Below are 18,924 nucleotides of genomic sequence, written 5' to 3' on the forward strand. Positions count from 1 at the left end.
GAATCATGCCACTGATTTAAAAATAATTTGAAAACATTCCGAATTATCCTGAGGGTATACGACATGTTTCGTGTGAATTACGAATGCCTTAAAACATGTTTTATTTTATAAAATATATAATTTGTAATGTAAAACTGAAGACTGATTTAATTTTTATTTTTTTTATAAATAAATAAATAAATAATTTTTAATGTAAAATTGAAGACTGATAACCCCCGCTGTACTGCGACCACTAAAATAGACTCGCCCGATATTTTTAGAATTTGTATGCTCCCAAATAACGTTATAAAAGTCGAAGTGTGATAGGTCAATATTTAAATTATTATTTACAGACGAAATGTTACCTGGACACTGGAGACTACGCAGTGTTGTTAGCAATCTGATTAAAATTAGTTCTACTGGTCTAAATAAGGCATTCGTAATTCACATGAAACATATCGTATAGGCCTACCCTCAGGATAATTCGGAATATTTTCAAATTATTTTCAAATCACTGGCATGATTCTGCAAGTAAGGTTTTGATTGGTGGACATGAGCTCCAACTGGCTGCTGTTAGATCCACATGTCATAGTGGAGCTAATTTTAATTAGATTGATCTGCATCGATCTGTCTTGGTCTGCGACTGTCTTCCCAAAAAAACTAAAAATTAAGTCTGCGTTTATAAACGTCTGTCGCAGACCTGCTATAGATTAAAAACAAATTATTATGGAGACCGGTGCCGAGTTCAGCCAGACCGAGCAGAAAAACGTCCGCCAGACTGGTTTATATGAATGCGCTTCACGCTAAACCAAATGGCAACGTCGGGAACCAATCAAATAGTATGCGAACGTTAGCCAAACGTTCGCTGGCTGAACTTGGGGCTGGTTTTACCCTCTTCGGCAATTCGAGGCCTTTAGTAGCAGTCGGCTCAGTAAAATTTGTTTTGTTTAACGACACCACTGGAGCACGTCGATAAATTAATCATCGGCTATTGGATGTCAAACACTTGGTCATTCGGACTCGTAGTCATCAGAGGAAACCGCTACATTTTTTCCAATGCAGCAAGGGATCTTTTCTATGCACTTTCCCACACACAGACAAGAGAGTCGGCTCATTGATATGGCTCAGTGGTCGAGCGCTCGCCCAAGATGTGACGGGTCGCATGATCGATCGTCCTCACTAAGCTTGGGTTTTTATGTCTCAGTCAGGGCTCCACTTAGGCACGGCGGAGCAGAGAGAGAGAGGGGGGAGGGGTGTTTGACGGGTTCTAGCCCCTCCAATAATTCTGAATCAAAAATATTATTGGTAGTAAATCTTAAGGCAGAGATGAATTTTCCTTGTAGAATGCAGGAAATTGCATTTATGGACATCTAGTTTTCGACATTTTACGGGGGAACATACCCTCGAACCCCCTAGAAACTTTTCTTTGTGCCCTCGACCCCCCCCCCCCCCCAATGTCTACTTGCTTCCGCCGTGCCTGTCACGATTAGTATACTAGCATCTGTACTGCTGTTCTATGGGAAAGTACATAATAAATAACCTGGAAATTAACTAAGCACAACCTAGTTTTGACCGTGTGGCTTGTACTTCGAAATTAATTGTGAACATTTCGTGGATATAAAACAATGAAATTAATTTTTAAAATTTGTGTACAGAGGATACTAAAAAAAATACTGATAATAAGTGACACTGTCGATACATCAACGTGTAATATATTCTAGAGAAAAAGACGGAAACCGTAAATATGCACGCTAAATATACGGAAATTAACTATGAAACTGGAATTACACTGATATGCTTCTGACAAGTAATTTATTGATTGATGTCATCTCGGTAAATACCGAATAAATATAGAATATGTAAAAACTCAATATCCGGTTTAAACTCCATCGGAACGGACAATTACTTCTAGACAGCTTTATGGCTGGTTATGTAATTTGTAAATATAGGCTTATACGTGTAGCCTAGATTGTTTGGCATATGATATATAAAACATGCAAGTTAGTACGTAGAGTACTATAAAGGGCCGCTGTGTGTGTTCTGTTGTTGGGGTGGGGGTGGGGGCTCATTATAACCCCATTTAATATGAGCTTGTTCGGCACATAAATCATGCAAATTAGCACCCGCTTATTCGTCCGGGAACAACAAGCTTTTAAGCCCGTTCCCAGTTTCTGTGGCTATATTTCAGTTTGAAATATCAGTGTTTGCATCTATTATTATCACCTAACCGGCCTCAGGTGGCACGCGACACGCCACTCACGCAGCTGTCACCTTTCGCACTATTGTCCGCGCCAGATGCGGTCACTCCATTGACCAGTTTCCGTACCGGACCTATTCTATTTACGGTGGGCAGCAGGAACGCTATATGCAAACAATGAGGCTGATAATTTTATTCATAGTAGCCGCTGATACAAAGTTAACAGTAGAAATTAATCCCCATGGGGTGCTGTATTTGAATTTGCCCAATTTGAAAATCTCTATTTCCCATCGCTTGCGTACATCAAAGCACTTTTCTCATTCGTAATATTATATGACTTGTACTAAAGTGAAAACCGCACTGATAATAATTAAAGTAAAAATATATGGATTTGTAGAGAAACAAAGAATTCTCAGGTCCACGAGTTCTAGTGATATCCACCTGCGTACACGCGCACGTTCAAATTAATCTCAAACCTATACTTGTTTAATAGTAAACGAAATGTTCTTTAGATTTGGCCTATTTATCACATTTTTAAACGAGAGAGAGAGAGAGAGAGAGAGAGAAGAGAGAGAGACGGAGAGAGAGACAGACAGACAGACAGAGAGAGAGAAAGAGAGAGAAGAGGGATGGTGATAGAGAAGAGGGGATGAGAGACAGAGAAGGATTCATATTCTATTTTATGAATATATATCAATGTTTGAGTTTTAAACAATTTATGTCATGGGGGGGGGGGGGCAATTTAATTTTTTAAAATTCAATTACACGGTTGTTATTATAATTAACAACAAAACTTAATAGAATAAATAATTAAAACCAGAAAATGTGACATTCCAACATGTTTATAAAACTGTTGCATTGATGGACAAAGTAACAATAAATAATAAATGATTTTGGTTATATGTATAGTATGTTTTCTAAAACAACCTCAGGTGACACTAATTTTAGTTGAATGTAGGACAGTGACTACATACTGAATATACCAAAGCCGTGTAAACAAAGAAAGGAACGTTAGTTTAACGTCGCCCCAGCTCATTATTTAATCGGCGATTACTGGTTGTTAAACATATAGTATCTGCAAAAAAAAACACAAAAAACCCAACAAACAACAAACAAACAAACAAACAAAAAACTCCAAAACAAAACAAAACAAAATTAAAAAAACAAAAAAATCCAACAACAGCTGCCACATATGTTACTCCTTTCGATTATTCATTTTATTCATTAATTTTTGGGGGCGTATTTCCAATTAAAATTCAAGCACGCTGTCCTAGCCATACACCACAGCTATTTGTAATATCCACCCAATATATGGGTTAAGCGTTAATTTGTGATGCGAACAGATCACTTACCATCTTTAAAAACGATAATTTAACCACCACACAACCGAAGCCAGTCATTCGATTACCGGCAAGTAATCTTTTATTTATGCACTTCCTACAGGCAAGCAAAACGTTCCACAATTTAACAAATCAAAGATAATGATGATAATGATAATAATAATAATAATAATAACAACAATAATAATAATATCACAAAGCTCTCTTAAACTCCCTTAAGTAATATCGCATCGCCTTTGCGTGTCTTTTTGCATTGCACTGTGAGATCACAAAGTTGCGAGAGTTTTAGTTTAATTAAGCCCAAGTTGAGAAATGCCCAAATGAATTATTCGAAAGGAACAACACGCCTCAAACAAATGCTGTAACCACTGAACTACATCCGTGTTTATTTTTTTAAACAAAGACTGTTACAGACATGTAAAATGATAACTCTGACTGGCAGTGTATCGTAAATCAACACCATATGTTGATAACAACGTGACTCCGTCACCAGTGGCCCTGACCGCCTTTACACGTCTTAGACATATACGGACATACACACCAATAATATATAGATTGATATGTCAGCAAATCGACCGTTTTACCACATGTTCCCGCAGCTCAATAGACACAGTATTTAAAGAGGAGTGCCTCGATTTTTACAGGGAGTTAATACAAGTGAGTTTAACAGTACTCCAACCTTCACATCGTAGTGAAGCCCAAAAGGGGTGAATACCTTTACCCTACCCATTTGGCTTTGTAGCCTGCTCCTGTACAATACATTTTATATACACATGCACATGAACCAAACTTGGTGGTCTTGGGTTCTTCAGCATTTTAGAGGGAAGATATTTAAGTTTCTAAATAGTACGGTATAAAGCAAATAAAGCGGAATTATTTAATTATATTCTGCTGGAAGTAGGTTTTGGTTATCATAGAACAAAAGACGCTGTGCTGTCCTTCGTTGCAAATGAATCATATTATTGATCGGCCGTACATGACAAAGAAGTATTAACGTGGAACTTTTTTTTCTCCCTCTTCTTTATCATTATTACCTTTGCTGAGCCGATTTGATATTTTGAAACAGAAGTATGTCTAAGGTCAAGAGCTATTAAACCAGACAACTTAACAACGAGACAGCGAACCAACCCCCTGCGAAAAGATCTAAGCTCCACCCACTTTTTACTAAAAGCTCATTATCGCCACGTGCCTGACGTGCGAACATGTTTTCTGAAGGATGAAGGAAAACTGAGCATGCAGACAATGAATTTCCACTGTGACTGCCGTTCACACTCTTTGTTTCAAGCCGCTAACGCTGACAATGGAAGTTCACATAACGGGACCCTATAAATGGGGTGGCAGGCTGTTTCCTTGCAGCTTGCCCGGCTGTGGCGACAGAAGCGGGGTGGAGATGTCAAAGGAAAGGGGTGGATTGTGCACAGTCGAGTTTGGTTTCCAGCTGACAGCGGTCGTGAAATTTCTCACAATATGCCAGTCTCTTTGAAAGATGGCTGCTCCGCACAGTGGACTTGGAACAAAACGGACAAATCACACGAGGTTCGTCTGCACGGAAAACGACACCAGACGGCACACTTCCACCCAAATTGGAGCAATGGGACCGCGGGAGTTCGGGGTAGTCTCCCCCTCAACTACGGCAGACATTACTGGGAGATCAGAGTTTCGCAGAGGATTTTCGGCACCAGCATGATGTTTGGAATTGGTACGAAGAAAGCTCGGCTGCACGTTGATGCCTTTGTCAACTTGCTCGGAGAAGACGGTCAGAGCTGGGGTCTCTCTCACAAGGGTCTGCTGTGGCACAACGGAAAGTGCAGACTTTATACAGATCCTTTTAAAGAAAACGAAGCCATAACCATTGGCTTGCTCTTTGATTGGAATTCGGGAAATCTGACGTATTTTAAAGATGGCCAGTGCCTTGGTGTTGCATTTACGGGACTGAACAAAGTAAGTGATAACCTGTACCCGATAGTGTGTTCCACGGCAGCGAAGACAGAAATGACTCTTGGGATTCGTAGAAGAAGTTTCTATAGTTTGCAGGATCGATGCCGAGCGGCGATTCTTATAAATTTACATAAAGACAATGAGATCGACATTCTACCATTACCGAATCCCATGAGAGAATTCTTACGACACAGTTCCTGAACAAGTCTGTTTTGTTAAAACATTTTTTAAAATTTGTCGTGTGTGAGAAAACCAAAGACTATTTTGCGATATAAGAAGAAAAAAACTAACAAAAAAACCAATTCCTGTAAGTTTAAACAAAGACAATCATCTTTTACCCTTATTGAATTCAATACATTAAAAAAAATACTCAAGACGCATTACCAAAACTAAGCACTGTGTTTTGCGGAAATTTGATTTTGTATTATTTTGACGTGTATTTTCTTTTATCCCTTTGTGTGGACATTTTTCTTTTCAAGAAATGATCCCATTTGGAAACAAAGACCTCACTGACAGTTAGCTATGGTTGGTTCAGGATGCGCCCGTAATCTCAACCTTTTGTGAATAATTAATAGTCGATATTCAACAAACATGGACGGGGCTACGCGATCCCAGTGGTTCGTTCCCTCTGCAATCTGTCGCCACCTTTTGTTTGGGCGCAGCAGGCCCCCGTGATATTATTAACGGCCTAATAATAACAAGTAACGTATTTAAATATTTAATCTTGTTTTGAAGGTAACCTCCAACAGTCTGTTCTCCTTTCATGGATGCATTTTATTGTTTAATCTGTACCGGTGAAACAGCCGAATATGGTAGCTTATGTATTTCATGTCTGTTGTTTGGTGATATCGAGTTAAAACTTAATATCCCAGTTTTCATAAATAATACTGAAATTTTACAGGGGTAGTGTTCCAAAGAAAATTTTGGTTCAGTGTTAGCGTGTGTTTAGCAATACATGTACAATTTTTTTTTAATTATTAGAATGTCATTATTTCTGTTAGATGTCGGGGAAAATCAATATCGCAAAATGTTTGGTGGTGTTGTGGATAGGATGTCATTTAGTTTAGTAGTAGGATTAGGTCTAACTACAAACATTAAGTGCTGTCGTATTCAAATTGCGGTGCAACTTTTGTAATGATTTTCTCTCGACGGGCTTGTACAGTTAAAAGTGCACTTTTAAAAATTCAGTTAATACATCAGACTATTACTACTACTATTACTACTACTACTACTACCACTACTACTACAGTTGCTGCTGCTTCTGCTGCTACGACTACTTCTACTACTACTACTACTACTACTATACACTACGACTATCACTAATCATAATGATGCATTTTTTAAATTTTCTGAGATTAATATGACTCCAAATACAAGTTTTTCTACTGCTAAATGTTATCTTTAAATTTTTGTAACCACATGGACAACGTAATAGAACTGGATTATTTTATAAGTGCACTTTTAAATTTTAGATTTAGATTTTCATACACAGTATATGGGTGATAATTTTGTATTTTATATACGAATTTCTCCGGGATGAGCCAGGCTAGTCATTGTAAATAATTGTGGAAACTCCACTTATTTATTACTTATTTATTTCAGTGTGTTAATGCACAAATAATGCAAACATGTACATTTGTAGTAATTTATAAATATGATTATTGAGTAGAAAATTAGTGAACCTTGATCTTGTAGAAAGATCATAACATTGGCGGGCTCAATGTGCAATAAACTGTATATTTAATAATTGTAAAAAAAAAACACAATTTGTATATACTCGTATTTATGTAGATGCTATAATATGTATATATAGAATCGTGTAGGCTAGTAATTTATTTTTGTAATAAAGAATACTTTTTGATAATAAAACAACGATTCGATTTCAGTACTGAAACTGTATTGAAAATGTATTTTCTTTGTTTCTGTTTTTTTTAAATGTTCTCTTTGTCTAAAAACATCGTTACGATGAACAGTAGATTTTTTTGTTTTTACTTTTCGACTCATTTATCAGTATGTTGGTGAAAGGCCGTACTTGGAGGTGACAGGAGGCAGTCACCATTGCCATCTCTGAAAAATTGCCCTATTTACCTGGAGATGACTATAAATCCATGTTTTTCTTCTGTTGTTTTTAGAAAAATTATAGTTATTTTTCTCAGGTAGGATACATTTAACAGTTCTTACTATCTGTTATATTGTGCACCGTTTCTTTTTTCACTGCTCCCCAAGTTATTTTAGGCACGGCACAATATAAAATTATGTACTTTGAAAAATCTATGCACAAATATGATATATATTTTCATAACAATATGTGATGTAAATGTTATTAATGATATTAAACTCACTGTTTGTGTTAATTAACGCTGTATTTTTGCTACAATAAAACAATTTGTCTAAAAACAAACTTGTGGGCGTTCTTTGTTTGGACACGCCTTTGAAAACGATGACAGCTGTCATTGCATTTACAGCATTCTTTGTCTTCTTGTGTAGTTATTGGTCACCGTGCTACAATGGTTTCGAGTGGTGAATATTGTATGCCGATCGTTTAAATCATCTTTTGAATTTTATTCAACACTAATATACTGATTATTATGAAAAGCCGACTTATGTCAACAAATGTGTTGAATAGGCTACACAATGTAAGAGTCGTATGTGACCTTTGTTCAGTCTGTGTGTGCTTAACAAAGGAAATATAAATTAATCTAACAAGGGTGGATATTAGAAGTGTGGAGGTCGGTGAGGGAGAAATTTAGCTTGTGGGCGAAAATTTCATCTTTGGATTTTCTTAAATGCAATTTCCTAGCAATATTTTAGATGACAATATTGTCCATTATTTTCTCATGTTACTAGTAAATAAACAATGGTTGCCGAGAAGTTTTAAAATGTATTTTAAGACAAAAACGGGATTTATTTTATAATAATAATAATAATAAAAACAACAACAAATATATATATATATATATATATATTTATTTATTTATTCAGCAATCACTATATATAGGCAAGATATGGCAAGATATGACGACTCAAGATAAATTCCAAAAATATAGCTTTATCGAACCACTTTTTATAGAAAAGGAATATTATATTGTTCAAAGTTGTTTTATTACCGTATTATTATTTTATTTTCAGTTGATTATTTTGATTTTTAAATCCGCTTTGCAGACAATATTGTTTATTTAAGAGCTATTTTATTTTGATTAATGAAAATTATAGGCGACAAGGCATTCAACACGTGTAGACATACTATCTAGAAAACGGTAAAGTTATGAAATAAAACAATTCATTTCATTTATTTTAACGAGGCTTGCAGGATAAACAAAATAATCGGCTTTATCCTTGGCAAATATTCGCGGCCTAAATGTATAAAACTTAGCACACACATACTACACATCATAGATATTAATTTTAAGATTGAAGGCATTCTCAATATGACCTGTGTTGGCAATGGCAGCCATGTTGAAAAATGGCCGCCATGGCAATTTCCCTGTATAAAAACATGGTCAAAATAACCCTAAATAATATCTTATTGTCATTTAATTTTTAACAATTTCCATTAATGAACATCTAGAGTTAAAGACATAATTAGAAAATTTACCTCAGATGAACTTTAGAGGTAATATAAACATTGATATAAATTCTTAACGAGGCTTTATCAAAATTGTTAATGGCGGCTTCCCACCAAATGTTTTTATTAATTAATTTTTATTTTGAAATGTGAAGATTATACCTTCAACTACATAAAACAATACAATAAAATAATCAATTTACTAGTAAAAAGTATTTATTTTATAGAGGCTGACCAATAGCTCACTTCAGTTTTTGAGAACACATTTTAAGCCAATTTTTCTACCAATAAATCTTTGAAGGCGAAGAATTGGCTGCTGTTTTGGAAGCAAATTTTTTTTTTTCTCATTATTTTTACCATGCATTCTTTGGGAAGTCACCGATTCCGCTGATTACAAAATTGATATTATCGAGTTAAATGTAATTATGCTGGTTATACGTGGGGTCGATTAATCTGTAGTAATATGTTAAACATTGAAATGTAATTTAAAATAAGTTCAGTATGACACTTGTAACTATGATTATTCATTCCTTTAATGATTCCTATAATACATTTTATTTAGCAAAGCTTGTGTTAATGTGGGTATCAGGCCCATGCCCCGTTCTTGATCACACCCACCAGACTTGTAGATTTTTCTAGTACTGTGCTTGTATGCATCTTCGGTGTCCTATGCAGCCTGTTAATGTCCAGTTCACCTTCCATTCAACAGTCTTTCTTTCGAATAAAGTGACACTGGACTAGTGTATCCTGTGTTGATGAATTATTTTCTATTTCTCTGCCTTTTCACGTGAACATGACTTTTCTGTTTACACTATCTTCTGCTCTTCCTTGGCCACGCATACCTATATAGTATAATATATCTCTGAATGGATGTTGTTGGTACATTGTTCTGTTGTACAATGACTATATGTTGCTTAACATTTTGTGACTGCCACAGCGCACCACTAGTCAAGGCAAAGAAATGCCGAATAATAGTAGCAAGATATATGATGACTAAATTAAAAAAAATTCTGTCACTGACCAAAACTATAGCTTTTTGAACGGAACTACTTTTACACTAGTTATGGATCATAAGCGTACGAGACAGGGGGCAGGAAGAGCAAAAATGATACAGATATTCGGGCAAAATATGGTAACCTGAGACCTTTTTACCATGTACAGTGTATTTCCAATCTAATAAAAATTAGCTCCATTGGTTAATTATTATACCAGTAGAGCTAATTTTAATCAGATTACATGTATTTCCATCATTCTACCCTCAGAATGTTGTTATCCAGATTTGTGTGCTTTTGTTTAATTCGGGCAATGATTATGATCAGCAAAGGAATGGCGTATTAACAATGTTGCTTATTATTTTATTTCCCGTTGATGGTTCTGATTTTGACCAAAATAAATAAATTTAAAAGACAATTTTTGTTTTATAAATAAGAAATAAATTGTTGGTATTTAAAAACTATTTTGCTTTTGTGTATAGATATTGTAGGCGAAAAGGCATTCAACACGTATGAGTCTACTACCTAGAAAACTGTAAAGTTGTGTAGTAAAATAGTTGATTTCATTACTTTTTCTAATTATGTAGGAGACGTTACATCTATTGGTACATGCGTGCATACTGATTATAAAATAGCAAGATATCGGTATAGCCAATTGTGTACCAAATGTTTGTAATCCAATAGCCGATGATTCAAAAATCAATGTGCTCTAGTGGTGTCGTTAAACAAACAAAACCATTCCCCGACCTGTGGTGATGGTGACCGGTAAAACCGGTCGGGACGGCAATGTTTCCACCGCTGCTAAATGAGTAGGCTATGACACACGATTATCTATCTATCAAATTAATACACGCCGATTCGCTATTCCTAATCAAAAACTTTTTCTCAAACACAAGAGTGGCTGCTACTTAACAGTTAAAGTTTGTTTTCTTTAACGACACCACTAGAGCACATTGATTAATTAATCACCGGCTATTAGATCTCAAACGTTTGGTAATTTTGACACGTAGTCATCACATGAAATCCGCTACATTTTTCCTAACGCAGCAAGGAATCTTTTATAATACACTTTTCCACAGACAAGAAAGCGCATACCACGGCCTTTGACCAGTTGTGGTGCACTGGTTGGAACGAGACTGCTTAACAGAGACTGCTTCTTTAACAGTATTTATACCTAGGTCAATATCTGAATTTCTAGATTTAAAAATAATATATTATTGAGACAAAATGCGAATCACAGCGTTAGATGGCCATCTGGCAAATAAGGAGCACGTCTTTAGGACAGGTAGCTGACCTGCCTCACCTGGAAACACCTGGACTCACCTGCTACCTGCATTTTCTCGCATTGTCAACGGCCTCTCGTGATCCACCCACAGTCGTTTCAATCTGATTGGTTCTGGGAAATATTTTGAATTTCGAAAATCATTTGCGGTAATTTGAAGCCGTAAGTTTATAGAAAATAAAAAGGTGACATTAAATATTAATCTGAATGATTATTTAGACCATAAGACAAGATAAAGCGGGATGAAAATGGATATGCGGTATTTTACCACCCGTAAAATATATTTTTATATGAGAATTGCGTACGGGATATATTATTATTAATTAGGGACAGTAGACACCTGTGTGATGTTTTTGGAGATCAATAATATATATATAGTGTAGGATTTGTTTTGGGATTTTAATTTTTTTTATTATTATTTAAAAAAAAAAAAAATTGCAACAACCTTTGCTTTATTAAAAAATTATTATTATTATTATTTTTTTTTTATTATTTTTTTTGTTTTGAAGGGGGGGGTGGGGTGGTATGTTACAACCTCTGGAAAGATGGTACCCAACAGTATTGATTGGCCGGGTAGCCCTCTCCAAGATAAAATCCTAGCTAAGCCTTGTGTACATCTTTAATACACCCCTCATAAAACGTTTGTGGTGTGGGCTGGTATAAACTTTACTGAATTTTTTTTCTTTCTTATAAATAGAAGTAGATACTGGTGAACCTAGTTCATCAAGATAAATCACGGCGTACGCTCGGGGTTTATCTTGATGAACTATAGTGAACCCATCATTTTCGTTACAAAAAGTTAAGTGCAAATAAAACAGCATTTTTCCAGCATTAATTATTATGACATATTCCTAAAAGTCAGGAAAAGAAAAAGAAAACGGAAAAAACGCCAACCCAACCCGGTTGCTTTTATATGGAGACGAGCGCAGGCAACGCGAGTATAAACCGTTTTTCATTTACAATGTCGTACTGTTGCAATAAACACCAAGTTGTGTTGTTTTGTTGTCTTCAAACGCAAATTTTATTTCATTTTGTACCGATTTGAACAGTGTCTACTTTCACTTATAGTTGTCACCAATGTGTCGTTTGTTCGCATGCTTAATATACATGATAAGACATTTCTTTAAAAAAAAAAAAAAAAAAAAAAAAAAAAAAATATCTATTGCATTATTTATGCATCTTAGTATATTATTGAGCGATTTAAGACACTGGATTAGTAGAAATAATAAAACTAAAATTTCCAACATTGTGTTTATAATGTGACATTTATGATTAAATTATCTCCATGTTCATTACACAGGGGACAGTGAATAATAAAATGTAAAGTAGATTTTAAATAAATAATAATAAAAAATTAAAAACTAAGTGCAAGGCTAATTAGTAATATTCACCTTGTCTAAAATTACATTTACTAGGAATTTAATCAGAAGTAATGAAGCAGTTATCATAGCGTTAATGACACGGAGAGTAAAGGTGTTTAATTTAATTATTTATCAATATCCATTATAACCAAATTACTCCAGATGTAGGCCCCTACGTTGTCTGCTGTTAAGATGTTTTAATATTGTTAATAGCACATTTAGGCTAGATCTCAAATCGTATGAGGGTGGTCACACAGGAGCGAATATGGTCATATCTCACCACCAATCTCATACTATTATAACACTTAAAAAAAGAAGTAATTTATAAGAACAATAAACATTAATGGAACGATCGACATTAGAGAGGATAATGGAAGGTGTTAGGCCTAAGTTTGCATTCAAAATGCATGCTAGAATTCATGACGGCCTGGGGATAAAATATCGTCCGATTATGCTATTTATTTTTTAAAATGTATATATTTATTTATTTATTTATTTATTTATTTATTTATTTTATTTTATTTTATTTTATTTTATTTTATTTTATTTTATTTTATTTATTTCGATTGTCATAATTGTGGCGTTTATAAATTGGGGGCTACAACGAAAACAATAAGATCGATACTTAAGCAAAGCCTTACTACTTGGCAAACTCCGGGTCACATACCCGAAATTTTACCTGTATTGTATTTTCGGGCTTTCACCTTAACTATCAATTCAAATTTAAACACAGTCCGTTGTGTCTACCCCAGAGCCTGCCATTTGTCCAAACAAGGCAGGTCACCGGGTGAAAGAGTTACACCTATTCATCGATCCGTCGGCCGCACACTTGTATGATACGGGTCACTGCGCTGGCGACCCTTACCTTTTGTTTAATGAGCCAAAACCAGCCTGTTCCAGTCACCCACTTTGTTGTCCTCCCGGGAGAAAAGCAGACGGCACGTGCCCCCCACGCGAGGCCACGCGCCCGTCCTTAATGGCACGCGCCGCGGTCATTGAAAAAGCACAATGCCCGGTTTTGCGAAACGGGTGCCTCCAACCATTTAACGGACTCCATCTATTTTCTAATTTCTGCTCTGAGATGAATGGACATTATGCCAGAGGTATTACATTTCATCGAGATTGTAAAGTATGGGTGAAACTGAGTGCATGTTAATCATATCACAACAGACAAAAGAAAGTATGCGTTCAGACAATTAGTTGTATGATGAACTTAAAAATGGCATCTTTGGAATATTTTCGTTCAAAAGTTCGCAAGCCAAGTATGGAACAATGAAAATATTTTCTTTTCAAATCAAAATCTCTCAGAACTGCTTTAAAACGTTTTACGCGAGATCTCGAGATAATAAGTCGAGATTTCGAGATAATAAATGCATGGAGATCTCGAAATAATTATTATTATCATAAAGACTTCATTTGTGTAATGTGTCCGTGTCTCAGTGTACCTTGTGTGCTTGCCTCTGTGTAAGTATGTTATGTATGTATGTATGTATGTATGTATATATGTATGTGTGTATGCGCGTGCAATCTAATTAAAATTAGCTCCACTATTACATGTGGATCTAACAGCAGCCAGTTGGAGCTCATTACCACCAATCAAAACCTTACTTGCAGAATCATGCCAGTGATTTGAAAATAATTTGAAAATATTCCGAATTATCCTGAGGGTATACGATATGTTTCATATGAATTACGAATGCCTTATTTAGACCAGTAGAACTAATTTTAATCAGATTGCTAACAACACTGCGTAGCAATCTAATTAAAATTAGCTCCACTATTACATGTGGATCTGACACCAGCCAGTTGGAGCTCATGTCCACCAATCAAAACCTTACTTGCAGAATCCTGCCAGTGATTTAAAAATAATTTGAAAACATTCCGAATTATCTTGAGGGTATACATGTTTCGTGTGAATTACGAATGCCTTAAAACATGTTTTATTTTATAAAATAAATAATTTGTAATGTAAAACTGAAGACTGATTTTTTTTTTTTTTATATAAATAAATAAATAATTTTTAATGTAAAATTGAAGACTGATAACCCACCCCGTATGTATTGGTATGGTTCGCTGTACTGCGGCGACTAAAATAGACTCGCCCGATATTTTTAGAATTTGTATGCTCCCAAATAATGTTATAAAAGGCGAAGTGTGATTGGTCAATATTTAAATTATTATTTACAGACGAAATGTTACCTGGACATTGGGGACTACGCAGTGTTGTTAGCAATCCGATTAAAATTAGTTCTACTGGTTTAAATAAGGCATTCGTAATTCACATGAAACATATCGTATACCCTCAGGATAATTCGGAATGTTTTCAAATTATTTTTAAATCACTGGCAGGATTCTGCAAGTAAGGTTTTGATTGGTGGACATGAGCTCCAACTGCCTGGTGTTAGATCCACATGTAATAGTGGAGCTAATTTTAATTAGATTGATGCGCGTGTCACTGTGTATGTATGTATGTGTGTGTGTGCGCGCGCGCGCGCCTCTGTCTGCATATTTCTGTCTGTCACTCTCCTTTTGTGTCTGTCCCTTTCTGTATGGTTAGGCCATCGGTCTACAGGCTAGTAGGTACTGGGTTCGGATCCCAGTCGAGGCATGGGATTTTTAATCCAGATACCGACTCCAAACCCTGAGTGAGTGCTCCGCAAGGCTCAGTGGGTAGGTGTAAATCACTTGCACCGACCAGTGATCCATAACTGGTTCAGCAAAGGCCATGGTTTGTGCTATCCTGCCTGTGGGAAGCGCAAATAAAAGATCCCTTGCTGCTAATCGTAGTGGTGACAGCGGGTTTCCTCTCTATATCTGTGTGGTCCTTAACCATATGTCTGACGCCATATAACCGTAAATAAAATGTGTTGAGTTCGTCGTTAAATAAAACATTTCCTCTTATTTCTGGCTGTCCCTTTTTGTATGGCTATCTCTCTGTTTCTCTCAAGGACTGTCTCTGTATTTCAGTATTTCTCGCTCCAGCCAGTGCACCACGACTGGTACATAAAAGACCATGGCATGTGCAATCCTGTCTATGGGATGGTGCATATAAAAGATCCCTTGCTGCTAATCGAAAAGAGTAGCCCATGAAGTGGCGACAGCGGGTTTCCTTTCTCAGTATCTGTGTAATCTTTAATCATATGTCCGACCCCATATAACCATAAATAAAATGTGTTGAGTGCGTCGTTAAATAAAACATTTCCTTCTGTATTTCTGTATGACTGTATGTATCTCTCTGCCTGTCTGTATTTATTTATATGAATCTGGCACTATGTCTGCCTCTGTATGTCACACTCACTCGTTAACTATGTTTTCTCTCTCTTTTTTACCCTTTCTTTATCTTTCCTCTCCCTCTTTCCCCCTTTTCCTTCTCTTTGTCTCTCGCTACCCTCCTACACTGCCTCTCTCTCTCTCTCTCTCTCTCTCTCTCTCTCTCTCTCTCTCTCTCTCTCTCTCTCTCTCTCTCTCTCTCTCTCTCTCTCTCTCTCTCTCTCTCTCTGTGTGTGTGTGTGTGTGTGTCTCTGTCTCCATTTATCTGTGTGTGTATGTATGCATGTGTGTGTCTGTGTGGGACAGTGCGAACATTTATGTAATTGTCTGTGTTTGTATGTGTGGGCGTTTGTACGTACGTGTTTTTGTGTGTATCTGTGTCTGTGCGTGTGCGGGCATCTGCGTGTATGTGCATCTGTGTTTGAGCATGTGTCTATGGATCTGTGCCTATTTGCCTCTCTTATTTCTGGAAGGGGCGGGACGTAGCCCAGTGGTAAAGCGCTCGCTTGATGTGCGGTCGGTTTAGGATCGATCCCCATCGGTGGTCCCATTTGGCTATTTTTCGTTCCAGCCAGTGCTCCACAACTGGTGTAACAAAGGCCGCGGTATGTACTATCCTGTCTGTGGGATGATGCATATAAAAGATTTCATGCTGCTAATCGGAAAGAGTAGTCCATGAAGTGGCGACAGCGGGTTTCCTCTTTCTATATCTGTGTGGTCCTTAACCATATGTCTGACGCCATATAACCGTAAATAAAATGTGTTGAGCGTCGTTAAATAAAACATTTCCTCTTATTTCTGGCTGTCCCTTTTTGTATGGCTATCTCTCTGTTTCTCTCAAGGACTGTCTCTGTATTTCAGTATTTCTCGCTCCAGCCAGTGCACCACGACTGGTACATAAAAGACCATGGTATGTGCAATCCTGTCTATGGGATGGTGCATATAAAAGATCCCTTGCTGCTAATCGAAAAGAGTAGCCCATGAAGTGGCGACAGCGGGTTTCCTCTCTCAATATCTGTGTAATCCTTAACCATATGTCTGACGCCATATAACCGTAAATAAAATGTGTTGAGTGCGTCGTTAAATAAAACATTTCCTTCTGTATTTCTGTATGACTGTATGTATCTCTCTGCCTGTCTGTATTTATTCATATGAATCTGGCACTATGTCTGCCTCTGTATTTCTCACTCACTCGTTAACTATGTTTTCTCTCTCTTTTTTACCCTTTCTTTATCTTTCCTCTCCCTCTTTCCCCCTTTTCCTTCTCTTTGTCTCTCGCTACCCTCCTACGCTGCCTCCCCCCTCCCTCCCTCTCTCTCTCTCTCTCTCTCTCTCTCTCTCTCTCTCTCTCTCTCTCTCTCTCTCTCTCTCTCTCTGTATCTGTCTCTCTGTCTGTCTCTCTAGGTGGCGTCGTGGTTAGGCCATCGGTCAACAGGCTGGTAGGTACTGGGTTCGGATCCCAGTCGAGGCATGGGATTTTTAATCCAGATACCGACTCCAAACCCTGAGTGAGTGTTCCGCAAGGCTCAATGGGTAGGTGTAAACCACTTGCATAACTGGTTCAACAAAGGCCATGGTTTGTGCTATCCTGCCTGTGGGAAGCGCAAATAAAAGATCCCTTGCTGCTAATCGGAAAGAGTAGCCCATGAAGTGGCGATAGCGGGTTTCCTCTCAAAATTTGTGTGGTCCTTAACCATATGTCTGACGCCATATAACCGTAAATAAAATGTGTTGAGTGCGTCGTTAAATAAAACATTTCTTTCTTTTTCTCTGTAACACACACACACACACACACACACACACACGCACACACACGCACGCACACACAAATACACCAGTATGCTAAGGACCATGTAATATCGCGGGACAGATTTACTGTACTGTAACTGCAAAACATTGTAATTAACATTTTCATAAATCAAACAAGAAACACTTAAAAGCCGTAAAATGTAGTTTAATCATCTTAGAAACACAATCTGTAATGACTGAAATCAGATTTATGACCAAGAATAATTAAATAAAAAAGTCGATTACAGTAGGGGTTGCGATTGCACTGCAAGTGTAACGCTTATTGTAAATGGCTCTTTCATAAGTTTGAGAAGAAGTATTTTTACATCGTAAAATATGTTTTAATTGTCTTACAAATGCGATATGTAATGATTAAAGTAGTTTTTGGAACTAAAAATAATGAAATAAAAAAAATAGGGGTTGCGACTGCACTGCAAGTGCAACGCTTATTGTAATCTGCACTAGTCGATTACAATAGGGGTTGAAATTACAATAGGGGTTGAAATTACAATAGGGGTTGAAATTACAATAGGGGTTGCAACATAGCAGTGACTGAATTTAGACATTACTAGATGTTAGTATGGATCCCTACTTAATTTTATGTTAAAAAAAGAGAAAAGAATCGGGCTTGACCATTGCGCTTAAATGTACATATGATATGGGATTTTTTATATTGAATATTCAATATTCTAGTTTATAACAATACATCTTGAAAATAAAACAGGCAATTCAGGTACATGTCGGCAGTTTATTTAAGAACGTTATAAGGGAATCATATTAGGCATTTTAGAGTGTGAAATGTTGAATATTTTAGAGAGCTTAAGAAGTCTAAAACACGTATCCATGTCGTTTGAAATTCTGATGATCTACGAATATTTCGAAGGTCAACCCCTTGTTCACTAAATCAACATTTCTTTGTATTGTCTGATAAGCTACATGGTCTAGTACATTTATACTGGAAAGTTTTGTCACCAAGAAAAAACTAAGTGAAGTATGCTGCAAATATTAAGTGATTTCTAGCGAGATCCTAGCACTTTTTAGAATATAACTTCTGTTGTAAATAAAGAGCTGGGTTTTTTCTTAAGAAGTTTATTAGTACATGATTTTTATTACTCATTGCATAGTTCACATATAGTGGTCTGATATCAGTGACATTCACAAAAAAGAAAAAAAGAAATCACAAACAAGACAATCCGTGATTGCAAACCAACG

At 36.5% G+C, this 18,924-nt stretch overlaps 1 protein-coding gene across 1 annotated transcript; it reads left to right on the top strand.

The window, feature by feature from the left end:
* The first annotated feature begins 4,709 nt into the window (after positions 1–4,709).
* LOC121375468 (SPRY domain-containing SOCS box protein 3-like) lies at positions 4,710–7,844 on the top strand. Its single transcript, XM_041502936.1, has one exon. It carries the CDS (start codon positions 4,846–4,848, stop codon positions 5,653–5,655), a length of 810 nt encoding a protein of 269 aa, XP_041358870.1. The 5' UTR covers positions 4,710–4,845; the 3' UTR covers positions 5,656–7,844.
* Positions 7,845–18,924: the final 11,080 nt, after the last annotated feature.

Source organism: Gigantopelta aegis, chromosome 6 (genome assembly GCF_016097555.1).
Source record: "Gigantopelta aegis isolate Gae_Host chromosome 6, Gae_host_genome, whole genome shotgun sequence".
Lineage (NCBI taxonomy): Eukaryota > Metazoa > Mollusca > Gastropoda > Neomphalida > Peltospiridae > Gigantopelta > Gigantopelta aegis.

What these genes read in the sequence shown, in the direction of transcription:
- LOC121375468 (XM_041502936.1), top strand. Translation starts at nt 4,846, where the DNA reads ATGGGGTGGCAGGCTGTTTCCTTGCAGCTTGCCCGGCTGTGGCGACAG.